Source organism: Cynoglossus semilaevis, chromosome 12 (genome assembly GCF_000523025.1).
Source record: "Cynoglossus semilaevis isolate Cse_v1.0 chromosome 12, Cse_v1.0, whole genome shotgun sequence".
In the NCBI taxonomy this organism is placed as follows: Eukaryota; Metazoa; Chordata; class Actinopteri; order Pleuronectiformes; family Cynoglossidae; genus Cynoglossus; species Cynoglossus semilaevis.
In genome coordinates, this window is record NC_024318.1 from 17,380,474 (window position 1) to 17,394,066 (window position 13,593).

Here is a 13,593-nt window from a genome sequence, read left to right on the forward strand (position 1 = left end):
TCACCTCCTGGGCAAGTTCGAATCCCGGTTAGGGCGGTTGGTACCTTCCAGTGGACTCACCACCCGCAGGAAGGTTTGGTATGGTGCAATGTGATTTGGGTGGCGACTGCTGCCCCCGCGACCCGGTAACGGATAAGCGGATGAAAATGGATGGATGGATGGATGGATATATACATTTTTATATATATTAAAATTATTTATCGACAATTTCATGCTTTATTTCCATGGTCATCATGTGTTTCTTCTATCACTTTCTTAGGACTCGTCACTATTACGAAGACTAATGCACAAAATAGAAAGAAAACCACGTAGATGATCACGCAAAAACAATACGGAAGACTCGTATGGAAGTCGATGAACAAGTGATGTGAACGAGTGAAGCGGCGTGGGCTGCTCCAAGTGCTCGGCCACCTAGCTTCGAGCTCGTACCTCAAATCTTCACTGGTATCACAAAGCAAAAATCTGCACTTCTGTGGTCACTTCTTCGTCGTCGACGTCAGCTGTATTTTCCAGATCGCAATCGCAATTTTTTTCCATCCTTTGACTGGATTTACGACTTATACTCAGGTGTGACTTATATATTAAAATATATCATTTCACGTTTGTTATTTTCACACTGACAGCCGCTAGAGGGCACTCTAGGCTGTGTATCAGTATCTGCTGCCCTTTGGCCTGCTTGATGGATTTTGAAAGTAAAAAAAAAACATACAAACACTTCATGTTCATGATATTTTTTGTGAAATTATAACCAATTTTTTTTTTGTTTCGAGAAGTTGAGAAAATTCTCCTCGACTTGAGTTGCGGTTTGTCGTTATGTTGCTCGAGGTACTTTATGTAGTTTTGATGTCCAGTGTACTGTATAAGGATCAAACCTATCTTTAAGTTTAATTTCAGTAAGAATACTGAGTGTGAAGTATTATTGATAAATGAAAGCTCTCCTTACAAAAAAAAAAAAAAACAAAAAAAAAAACAAAAAACGGGGAAAATGTACCTTCTGAATTTACAAAGTTGTTTTTATGTCAGTCATTATTTCCCGTTAAGTTAACTTCATAGATGACTCCCGCTAATAATAACCCTGTCCGTTCTATGTGCGTGCTCAGTCTGGTACACTGTCCGTGATGTGTGACAGAGAGCAGAACATGAAGGCAGGATGACGTCAGTAATGATCTCCTCCTCCTCTCTGGTCCTCCTTCTCCTGCTTCTTCTCCTCCTCCCCTCTTTGCTGCTGTTTGGCCCTTCTGCTTCCTCAGGTAAGATCTCCTCTGCTGATTCAGAGACGGATTTGTCATCTGTGAAGTTACTCACGTCTTCTGTTCTCTCCGGGAGGAATTGTTCTTTTTTTTTTCTTCCTCCCGTGAACTGTCCCTGTTGTTTCCAGGACTTCCATCATGGAAAAACTAAATGCGCTCCGGACGTTTAACTTGATCAAATGGCTCAGAGACGAGAGACAGTCGAGGAAACTGATTATATTTATTGTTTTTGTCGCGCTGCTTCTGGACAACATGTTGCTGACTGTAGTCGGTAGGTTTTTTTTTTTATTTTTTATTTTTTACCTTTTCACCTCTTGCGTTTCTTTGTGTTGTGTTGTGGTTGTCTTTGTATTACTTCTCCACTTTGCGCAACAGGTGGTCCAACATGCGTTGCGCAGCAGGCAGCGGCTCACGCTCTTGCTTTACTATTACTAATAACTAAATTAAAAAAAAAAAAGAAAAAAAAAGAACATTAATAATAATAATAATAATTCATATTGTAGACCTTGTGGTGTTTCATATAATATTTAATAACTGTCTATAGATGAGAAAAAGTCAGGACCGTTTATAACGGTATATCATTTGTTCAAACAAAATGCGATTATTGCTAGTTGTGGCATATTTTGTCCATAAACTCTGGGTAAGTATTTTATTATTATTTTAAACCTTTATCCAACGATGCGTGTTAAAAAGTATTATTCTTAAGGTCTTAACTGACACTCTCAGTGATTTAATTTAAAAAGTACCACCAGGGGGAGCCTGCATCGTACAGGCTTCATCTTTTTTTGCTGGCCCTCAATATAAAATTGAGTAAACATTACGATGAACCCATGAGACATATTGATAAAGACAATGAGCAATGAGAACAACGACAATAATTTAAAAATTAAGAACCTGTTTTTTTTTTGTTTGTTTGTTTTGCTGCATGTTACGAATGAATAACAATGGGAAACAAACATGGGTCAATTAAGAGGGAGCTCTTCAAATTTTCGCATAGGATTAGGTAATGATAATCAGAAGGTATATATATATATATATATATATATATATATACACACACATATATATACATATATATATATATATATATATACATACCATTATATGAAAATTGATTTTGTATCCTTGAAGTATTTGGAAAAAAAGCTAGGGACAGAGCAAATTTGCAGTCTCAAAAGAACCCCTCCCCCCATCCCCCATAATTAAATTTTATATTTTCCAGTGGAGCTTAATTTTTTTTTAATTGTTGTTGGAGATAATGATAACAATAACATTCGTACTAATAATAGCATTAGCAAGTAGTAGTAGTTCCTGTATTAGCAACAGTTTGTGTTCTCGCGTTACAACTTGTATATACATTGTTCAAACCGCAGGATTGAAAGCGTGTGAATAAAGTAGCCGCTTATAGTGGAGAAATGACTGTAACTTTCAAACGTGTCTTTCTTTCTTTCTGAAAAAAAGTGCTGTAAATCACCCTTAAGGGAATCTTGTCATGTATGATCAAGTGATATGTCAGAATTAGTCAGCGCTTGACTCATTTTTCATTGCTTCCCTCTCTCAACCCGACAGTCCCCATCATTCCCAGTTATCTGTATGACCTGGATGCAGCAGCGCAGAACCTAACCAGGACAAAAAAGGAACCTCCAGGAACCTTCCATAGAATCGTTTCTCTGTACGACAACACGACTGTGTCCTCTACCGTGGCCCCTACGAACCCGTCTGCTGCAGCGATGTCACAAAACGATACAAACTGTGTCATGTCCGACAACACGTTGATGGGTGAAAATGTCAAAGTGGGATTGTTGTTCGCATCCAAAGCTACCGTTCAGCTCATCACCAACCCTTTCATAGGACCACTGACTAACAGGTAGGTCACTCCTAGTGATTCTGCATGCAGAATACTTTTTTTTTAAAATTTATACTTAACAACTCTTAGCAAATTACAAAGGTTGTTTCAAGTGATGGCAACTGTCCTTTTTATGAGTATGTATGAATTAGGGATGAACAATAGCATCGGCTGTTGTTTACTTGCTATCGGCCATTAGGAAACTGACGCAGATAATTATCCAAATTATAAATATATTAGCATCTAATCAATCAGAAATATTGTAGCGTTCCTCAGCACAAAATGATGATATTGTACTAAAGACACACTGTAGCAAAAAAAAAAAGGCACAAAATGATGATATTGTACTAAAAACACACTGTAGCGAAAAAAAAACCAAAAACACTTACACTTAACACACATGTTAAAGATACAGTGAAGAAGAAATATAAATAAATATATAAAAAAGCACAACCCAGCTGGGAAAAAAAATATAAATGCTGGCTTACAGATTGTACCAGTCAGGCATTATGTAAAAGTCAAAAACAAGAAGTTACGTTGACAGAAAGGAATGTGAACTTAATTTATACCTGAAGGCCATTCGTGAACCGAAAAGTTCAAAAAACTAAAACAATTTTCCACATAGGAATCAATGTCAAATGGATCAATCTTTCCACTTCTCTCCAATGATTGCCTATTCAAAGTATCAGGTTCATACACGAAACAAATTGTTGATCCAAATTGGTGGCAACTTGATGGTTGCCTATTCAAAGTATTTGGTGTACAGGTTCGTACACGAATTGTTGATCCAAATTGGTGGCAACTTTTCCACTTCTTCCATCGTCTGACATCTTTGCTTGGTGATCACAGTCACTCCTTTGGCAACCTTAGCTTCTTTGTTTGCTTCCTTGTTCTTAATGATGGTACAAATCGACAACTTTGCTAAGGCAGATTTGAAACACAAGCATTATTCTCATGCTTTCGTACAATCTTTCTTTACTGCTATTGCTGTTCTCACTATTTTTCTTTCCCGCCTTTCCACTTTCACTCACTTTTTTAGGTCCCGTGGTGATTTATGATAAAAAAAATAGCACAGCGCAAGAAATACTGGCAAAATTAGTGCGTATATATCCCTTCATAACTGAGGCAAGACTGACACCATACGCTCATCGCTCAGTGATCACTTGCAGCCCACCTGATATTGTTGGGTTGTTCAGCAACCGAGTTTTGGTACGACAACCGGCGCAATTTTTTGTTGAAAAATTTTGTTCATGAACCAAATTGTTCAAAAAAGGGAGGCAATCGTCAACAGAGGTTCGACTGTATACTAAGAATGGATGCCGCATCTTATCAAGGTTCGTAGAGCTGAGTTAGACTTTGTGGTGGATTTTTTCTAGCGACTAGCGACTTTTCTAGCGACTGAAAGCCAGGTCTTGAAGGTTTCACATCACGTTTCCATCGATCGTTAAGACGTTCCTTTTTGCAATGGTCATACTGTATTGTACAGTTTTACTGTGCATCTTGGTGAGCATAGAAAGGTGTTGGGAGCCACCCAAAATTGCAGTGCATGGGTCTGGAGAGGTGTTGCACCTATATACCTCAGGAAAGCATTTGCAAATATAAGACCAAAACTGGTTTAACTTGAGGCACGTGTCCCTCAGCTGACTTGGATTTGAAGCAGATTGGGGATACTGAAGGCTAGAATGTTTAGTACAAATAGTAGTGTAACTTGTGGATGACTGCAAATTGAATGAGTTGGTGACTTGAATTTATCAATTAACAAAACAGCGAGTAGAGTCTCTTTTAAGTCAGGGGGTTGGTTCTAAAGCGTGTACAGCTCAATGGGAGTTGCTGTGTCTGAAATTGAAGAATACGGTCAAAAACTCTGACTTGTAGATAATGGAAGATCATGTCTGAGAGTGTATAGTTCTTCTTCAGTTGAGTAAAGGTTGCAAAGATCTTGTTGAGGTAAAGATCCCGAAGGAACTGCTGCAGGGTGTTAATAAAATGGAACACAAATAGCTACAAACATGTTCCCCGTTTATGTACACATATTTAACTTTGGACATTTGGGAGCGATTAACACACCAGATCATCAAACATAGGCCATATCAAATGTGTACTAGAGTTAGCCCGCCAGTTGGCTCCTTTATACTGGCAGAGTTTGTAGTATTAGCGGTATATGAGCAATGGTATAGCACATACATTTTTTTTGTTGTTCTTAGCCTGTGAAAAAAAGACTTGTTTATAATTGTAAGCTTTGGATGTTCCAAATGCAACGTTTATACAAAACTAAAATTTGTATCCATATGAAAAAGTCAACATTTCAAATCTGAAGAGAACAGAAAACATGCACGATTGCTGTCAATTTTGGCCCGCAACTTGCTCCCAGTTTTTAATTTTGGCCTACTGTGAATTTGAGTTTGACACCCCTGCACTGAATTAACTGTTCTCTATGTGCTCTATGACTTTTTGAAGGTTTTCTGTACTTAAGTATTAAAAAGCAACTGAATGAACGAGTGATTCAGAACTGCTGGGTCGTGATCCAATAGTGGGTTGTGTACCATTTTTTAGTGGGTTGCATATTTAACAACAGCTGTATACACATATCTGTGGGAAATGTGAGATTGGAGCCTGTTGTGGTTGGGCTGACTATTTCAAAAATAGTTCACAAATGACAAGAAAGTCACTGCAGCCATGTTCGCCGTATAAATATGAAAGTGCGTAGACCAACAATTCACATTTGCCCCCAGGTAACCTTGCTGTTTCGGTCAATAGACTCTGGTTTGCTGGCGAGTAAGCGCAGCTATCAGTGTAACATTGTTTTCCCTTTCCCATCTGACAGCTAGCTAAATGGCGCACATATTCTTAATATAGCGTAACTTTAAACCAGTACTTCTCAAATAGTGGGGCGGGCACGCTGGACATAAGTGTACCACTGATGTAATGTTTAAATAATAACAAGTCTGAAACCACTAGGTGGCAGCAACCCATACAGTGGTTTGTACAGATTAAAAATATACATGTTATCAGGTTGTCAATAGTATTTCGATTCACGGTGGTGTGGGTTAGGGGGCGGTGCTGAAAACATTTCTGTCCCCCAATGGGCATAAGAGAAAATAATTGAGAACCACTGATTTAAACTAATGTAAGAAGAAGAAGAAGAAAAAATGCTGACTTATAAGACACAGCGGAACAAAGGTTCGTGTCCGGGGTTATCAAGGACGGGGTGTTGTTAAACGCATTTATTTATTCTTTCATTTCAAGTCTCCTTACAGTAAAAGGAAATCTTTTCAAATCTAAACCATCAAGTCTAAGTGAAGTCACAAATCATTGATGTCAAAGTCCATGTTGAGTTGAAAGTCTCTTTATTCTTTGTCAGGTCGAGTCCAAAGTCATCATCAGTCATTTCTGACACGAGTCTGACTCAACTCCAAGTCGTTTGACTCGAGTCTACACCTCTGGTAGGAAGCGATAATACCCCTGTGACGCGAGTTGAGACTAGTCACTTTCATCAAATCGCGATCAATCAGTGAAGACAACAAGGGAGTGCAGAATTATTAGGCAAATGAGTATTTTGACCACATCATCCTCTTTATGCACGTTGTCTTACTCCTAGCTGTGTAGGCTCGAAAGCCCACTACCAATTAAGCATATCAGGTGATGTGCATCTCTGTAATGAGAAGGGGTGTGGTCTAATGACATCAACACCCTATATCAGGTGTGCATAATTATTAGGCAACTTCCTTTCCTTTGGCAAAATGGGTCAGAAGAGGGACTTGACAGGCTCAGAAAAGTCAAAAATAGTGAGATATCTTGCAGAGGGATGCAGCACTCTTAAAATTGCCAAGCTTCTGAAGCGTGACCATCGAACAATCAAGCGTTTCATTCAAAATAGTCAACAGGGTCGCAAGAAGCGTGTGGAAAAACCAAGGCGCAAAATAACTGCACATGAACTGAGAAAAGTCAAGAGTGCAGCTGCCAAGATGCCACTTGCCACCAGTTTTGCCATATTTCAGAGCTGCAACATCACTGGAGTGCCCAAAAGCACAAGGTGTGCAATACTCAGAGACATGGCCAAGGTAAGAAAGGCTGAAAAACAACCACTGAACAAGACACACAAGCTGAAACGTCAAGACTGGGCCAAGAAATATCTCAAGACTGATTTTTCTAAGGTTTTATGGACTGATGAAATGAGAGTGAGTCTTGATGGGCCAGATGGATGGGCCCATGGCTGGATCGGTAAAGGGCAGAGAGCTCCAGTCCGACTCAGACGCCAGCAAGGTGGAGGTGGGGTATAGTGAGATATCTTGCAGAGGGATGCAGCACTCTTAAAATTGCCAAGCTTCGGAAGCGTGACCATCGAACAATCAAGCGTTTCATTCAAAATAGTCAACAGGGTCGCAAGAAGCGCGTGGAAAAACCAAGGCGCAAAATAACTGCCCATGAACTGAGAAAAGTCAAGAGAGCAGCTGCCAAGATGCCACTTGCCACCAGTTTTGCCACTAATAGTCCAGTAATAGTCACCTGCACACACAGATATCCTCCTAAAATAGCTAAAACCAAAAAAAAAAGCCCCACTCCAACTCCCAAAAATATTCAGCTTTGATATTAACGACTCTTTTGGGTTCATTAACAACACGGTTGTTGTTCAATAATAAAATGAATCCTCAAAAATACAACTTAATACCTAATAATTCTGCACTCCCTGACAACTCTCTATACATATGCTAACTGAGCACTGTGAAATGCAGGTCCAACACGGGTCATAGAAAATATGGATTTTCTTATATTGACTGTAGTAAAGGACCAAAACAACATGTACCATTAAGTGTAGGGGAAGGATTATATATATATATATATGAATATATATACAGTATATGTGTTTTATATATAATATTTTTATTTTGTTAAACACTTGTAACAGTGTTATGTATCTCGGGGGGTCCACTGTATTTGCCCAAGTAATGAACAAAATCATTTTACAAGTCAGGTCAGTTCCATAAGTACACCCCATTCATGAATGTAAATCTAAACAAGTGCATTTGAACCCTACTATTAATTAACCACATACCATTTGCAGCATTTACTTTCACTATCACAAATGGTGCAGGACATCACGCCTGCTATTACAAACACACTTGTGACATTTATAGTGAGTATAGTTGAACTGTATGGTCATTTTATTGGTTGTTTAGAATCATGATTATGGAACGATGGTTAAAATTCATTTCTATTGTATGAAGCACACGTGTAATGGGAAGCTTTTTTCTTTTTTTAATTTGAACGTTTTGTTCATGCATTATTGAAAACATGAAATGAATGGCGCCTTTGGGGTTGTCATGTCAGATCTAATCAAACAGATTCAAACAGAGCAGAAATCCTGATTTTGTTTCTGCATGGACAACCTTAATAATTTATGTTTTGACTCAAGGATGTGTATGTTTATACACCATTAAAAAAAAAAAACAAAACCCCAAAGCAACAACAACACTAAACAGGCAGCGCAGATAAAATACACTGGGGCTTCAAGATACGAGTTGAATCCGTTCCACAACAGCAGTATCTTGATTGCATTTTCCTCATTATAAAAAAACTGAAAACAAATGAATTCGCTCCAACCCCCAGAAATGTACTATTAATTAATTAAATCAAACTCCCACCTCATCTAAACATAAAAAAAAGTCACGGGCAAGATAACCAAGTGACGGACAGTGAGCGAGAAAAATGGAGCTCAGTTGAGCACTCGTAACTCGACGTTCCCTCACAAGGAAAATCTTGCAAAAGTTGCTGACGTTACCTCGCAAGGAAAATCTTGCAAAAGTTGCTTACTCGTAATTTGGAAAATTAATTCGGGGTAGCCTGTAACTCGAAGTCCCCACTGTAGTATTATTTTTCAGTTTCATAAAGTGATACATTTTCAAGTTTTTTTACAAATAAAAAAATAATAAAAAAAATTGTAAAAATTTAAAATAAAATAATTAATAATAATTAAAAATAATAATTAAAATAATTAAAAATAATTCCTAGTAAAATAAAAAAAATTATATGAATATACAACGAACTCATTGAAGAAGTCACTTCAAAAAGGCCACAGTTAGTTGGATTGAAGCCCTGATATAATGGTATCAGATGGTTACAAAATCTAGTTTTAGTAATAATATTAGCTTTAATCTAATGGCCAACATCATTTTTAATTTCTCATCACTTTTCTGTCAGTGATGCCTAAGACATGGCAGACGACACAACAACAGGGGTCTGTCAGAATGTTCACCGTAAGTGAAAATATAATAACATCGGAAGTTCCCCAAAAAAACAGCACAAACTAAAGAAAGCAAATGGAGTGCAATCCAACGTATGGCATACAATTAGCTAGGCTACGTAGCCATGAAATGTCTTGAATCGAGGATGTCGTAAACTAAAAGAGCGAGTCGTTCATTCCTTTTCGCATTATGAAAAAGATACTGATCCTAATAAGACTTTCTTCATAACTTTTAATGGAGACTGCAATGTAACCACGAAGTACTTCAGGTCAAGCATGTGGTAAAACCAGGACCCCTTTGTAATTTTGAAGTCTTAAAGACAAGTCTATTGAGACTTGGAAAAGAAATGTTTTTTTATGTTTGTGTAAAAGACTAAAAAAAAAAATCCTCTTTTCTCTTTTTTCTTATATTTTTCCTGCAGAATAGGATATCAGCTTCCTATATTTATTGGCTTCTGTATCATGTTCGCCTCAACAATCAGTAAGTAAACGGCAGCATGTGCTTTAAGATGATGAAATAGGCCAACACATGACTGATGTTTCCTTATCGATACGTCTCTTCTCATTGTTGTGAAGTGTTTGCCTTTTCGAAGACCTACGCCTTGCTGTTTATAGCAAGATCGCTCCAAGGTATAGGCTCATCCTGCTCATCTGTGGGCGGTAAGGTCTTCCCCTCTACTCAGACATACACATATTTTTAAACTGTTCAGTAAGTCTCAGTGATTTAGCATTCATTGAACATTGTTTTTTGTCTTCCAATAGTACTAGATTATCAGTTGTAGTCTCAATTCTAACAGTCGGTCACGGGTGACAAGGTTCCTCGAGAAGAGAGTAAATCATTTGCAATAATGCTTCAGCTAACCCTCCCGTTGTCCTTCGCATTTTTGTACACACCGTTTGTCCTTGCAATGATTTGCATCTTGTCCCAGAATATGAGTATTAACAAAGACATATTGGGTCGAGGTGACCCGGTGGTCACCTTGACCCGAAGGACCGCACTAGGGCTAATAAAGACATGTCATTTGCAGACGTTATCGAGGATAATTCCAGTAGTGGCCTGCATATAAAACAGTGTATTCTTAGAGGAAGGGAAAAATCATTCAATTTCAATAACAGGATCAAATCAGTTTAGTTTCCCCACTGATGGCAACACTTCAAGTAAGACTGAAGATACAATTTTACAGTCAAAGTTGCGTGATAACCATTAGCAATACACTTATAAAGTCACGTTTAGATGTTTTATGTGTTAATTGACATTTGTCATATCAGTGTATGTGTGTTTGTTTTTTCAGGAATGGGATCATCAGTGTGTGTTTGTTTTTTCAGGAATGGGATTGCTGGCCAGCGTGTACACAGATGATGAGGAACGGAGCGAAGCTATTGGTATCGCCTTGTCTGGCCTGGCACTGGGAGTATTAAGTGTGTATACACATGTGAAACATGGGTATTGCAGGGACAAGGCAGAAGTATAACGATAATATAAATAAATTATATCATTTGGAAACATTTGGCGGGCCGGATTAAAAAACTGAACGGGCCGCATCCAGCCCCCGGGCCTTAGTTTGCCCATGCCTGTACTAGGCTAATTTGCTATGAGCCAGACACGATCAACCAGCATTGCTGTGCGTACGATAATGCCCGCATCCGTACGATAATTTTGGCACTCTATACTACAAGCAATTACTCCCCAAAAAGGCCAAATATGACGATTTGGGAAATGTGCAGAATATGTTTTTGCAAAGCTTGAAGGTGGCATCTGTCCCCATGTGACATGTTTCATTTTGCATCTTGCAGTTGAGGCGAGACGATGATGAGGCGAAATGATTCTGTTCAATTCTGTTTACCTCTACTGCGGACAGCAAGCACAAAGTGAAGGGAGTTAGCCCCGAAGCTAATGTTAGCTTCGGCCCTGGAGCAGATCACTAAGTCTCCTCTGTGCATTCCAACTGCGAGCTAACGTGCTATTAGCCGTGTTACAGGAACTGTTAGGAAAAAAAAGCATTTATTTAATTAAAAGTTAAAAAAAAAATGTTTCTGTGTAAATATGCCACGTTACAATGGAGACACCTGCGGCTTATAGACAAGTGCGGCCAATATATGAACAGTTATTTCTTTCTTTTGAAATATAGTGGGTGCGGCTTATATTCGGGTGAGCTCAATAGTCCGGAAATTACGGTATATGTGCCCGTGGTGTCTCCGTAAACTGATTTTTAGCAAATGCAAAATCCAGCTTTGAATGACATTTCTTGTTTTTGATGGCTTCATGACTCTTTTTGCTGATTTTTCCCCTCAACATTTTTTTTTTTTACCACAACCCACTGAAACGACAAGCTTGTCACTTTTTGTTCACCCACCCGTTGAGAATCACCGCGTTATCTGACAGCAACTTGAAAATGGTTTGAATCCTGTATTTTGAGCTGTGTTGTACAGGGAACAGTAACCATCACCGCTTTGCGTCTGTTTCTCATTCACAGTTGGGCCCACATTTGGCAGTGTGATATATCAGTTTGTTGGAGAGACAGCTCCTTTCCTTATTCTGGCTTCCCTGGCTCTTTTGGACGGAGGTACAGTCACTGTGCTTTTTTATTTTTCATTCAATGGTTGCACAGTCAACACGGAAATCAAAAATTGACAATGGGAGTGGAGCTATGAGAAAATAAAAATAACATCATTAAGATTTGAAAGTGATCTTGAATATGTCGTTGCAGCACTGCAACTTTGTGTTCTTCGGCCCACGAAGGTTAAACCAGAGGTACGTTTCAATTTATTCTCGATTTAGATTCATTAATACATGTCATTTACATCTGATACATTCTTCTCCAATTTAAAATAACAAAAACTAGGTTTTTAATTTAAAAGAAAACCATCTATGGTAAACAGATTTTTATATATATTTTATTTCTTTTAATTCTTTTTTTTTTTGTATTTTCTTACAGAGTCAGAAGGGCTCATCGTTGCTGACACTGATGAAAGATCCATATATTTTAATTGCAGCAGGTGAGACAAGAAGCAGCAATACCGTACAAAATACCTGGAGGTAAGATTGCTATATGGTTCATACAGATTAACTGATCAATCTGAATCCTCAGGTGCCATTTGTTTTGGAAATATGGGCATTGCAATGATGGAACCAACACTGCCTATCTGGATGATGCAAACCATGTGTCCTAGTAAATGGCAGCTAGGTAGGAGCTGTAAACAACCTGGCATGTGCCTGACAAAGTGTAATTCTGTTGTTGTTGGTTTTTTTTTTTTACAATGGGTTTTTTTTAGTACAGTTTGCAAACGTAGACGATCCTGGCTATAATGCAGACCAAATGTATTGCTACACAAAATCTGATGAAAATTAAAAAAAAACAAAAAACATATATATATAAATGTTGTAGTGTACCACTGCTGTAATGCATGAATGATAAAAAAGCCTCCAGTCACTAGGGGGCAGCAACTCATACAGTGGTTTATACAGATAAAAATATACATGTTCTCAATAGTGTTTCAATTCACGGTGGTGTGGGTTGGGGGCGGGGCTCAAAACATTTCTGTCCCCAATGGGTGACTTGAGGGAAATTAAATTGAGAACCACTGCGTTAAGATAAAGAAGAAAGAAGCCCCCTAGTCGTACTATTTCTGCAGATTTCATTACTACATCATAATAACAGACAATCAATGTCAATTTAACAACATGACAAACAATATACTTAATTTATTATTTTGTTTTCGTTTGGTCGTTCTCAAAGGTCCTAAACATATAGGAGACACCAAATTGATTTAGATTTTTTTAAAAAGTTTTTAAGGTCTACTGTATATTTTCATCGACACAAAAACATTATTAGATACATTTTTTTTTTTTCATTTTCTCCGTAACTCTTTTATTCTGGTTAACATTTTGGAGACAGTCTTCTTCCAGTCCATGCTGTTATTAGTTTGTTCCTCGGCTTTTGCTTCATATGAAGTCTAGGTCAGATAGTGAGCGGGGCCAGTGTGGAACAGGATATTAGGGTGCCGTCTACTGGCAGGTGGGGGGCACGAGTCTTCATTACAGACAATGGAAGGAGTAGAGCAGCTCAGAAATGAGGCGATGATAGAGATCTGCTTATCTCGCCAAACCCTTATTCTCTCCTCTCTCTTTCTTTGTGTGTGTGTGTGTCCGTGGCCAAGGCGTCGCTTTCTTACCTGCGTCTATCTCCTATCTTATTGGAACCAACATCTTCAGCAGAGTGGCGCACAAGATGGGAAGGTAGGGAGGGAAATTATTC

At 38.4% G+C, this 13,593-nt stretch overlaps 1 protein-coding gene across 1 annotated transcript in view; it reads left to right on the plus strand.

Moving 5' to 3' along the window:
• The first annotated feature begins 773 nt into the window (after window positions 1-773).
• LOC103387791 (solute carrier family 18 member 2) overlaps window positions 774-13,593 on the plus strand; it is a 20,397-nt gene continuing 7,577 nt past the window's right edge. The window contains exons 1-11 of the mRNA XM_008322562.3: window positions 774-1,250; window positions 1,379-1,521; window positions 2,820-3,117; window positions 9,760-9,818; window positions 9,914-9,997; window positions 10,664-10,756; window positions 11,812-11,901; window positions 12,046-12,089; window positions 12,274-12,334; window positions 12,427-12,522; window positions 13,496-13,574. Coding sequence (XP_008320784.2) covers window positions 1,389-1,521; window positions 2,820-3,117; window positions 9,760-9,818; window positions 9,914-9,997; window positions 10,664-10,756; window positions 11,812-11,901; window positions 12,046-12,089; window positions 12,274-12,334; window positions 12,427-12,522; window positions 13,496-13,574 — 1,037 coding nt within the window. The 5' untranslated portion in view covers window positions 774-1,250; window positions 1,379-1,388. The remainder of the gene's footprint in view (window positions 1,251-1,378; window positions 1,522-2,819; window positions 3,118-9,759; window positions 9,819-9,913; window positions 9,998-10,663; window positions 10,757-11,811; window positions 11,902-12,045; window positions 12,090-12,273; window positions 12,335-12,426; window positions 12,523-13,495; window positions 13,575-13,593) is intronic.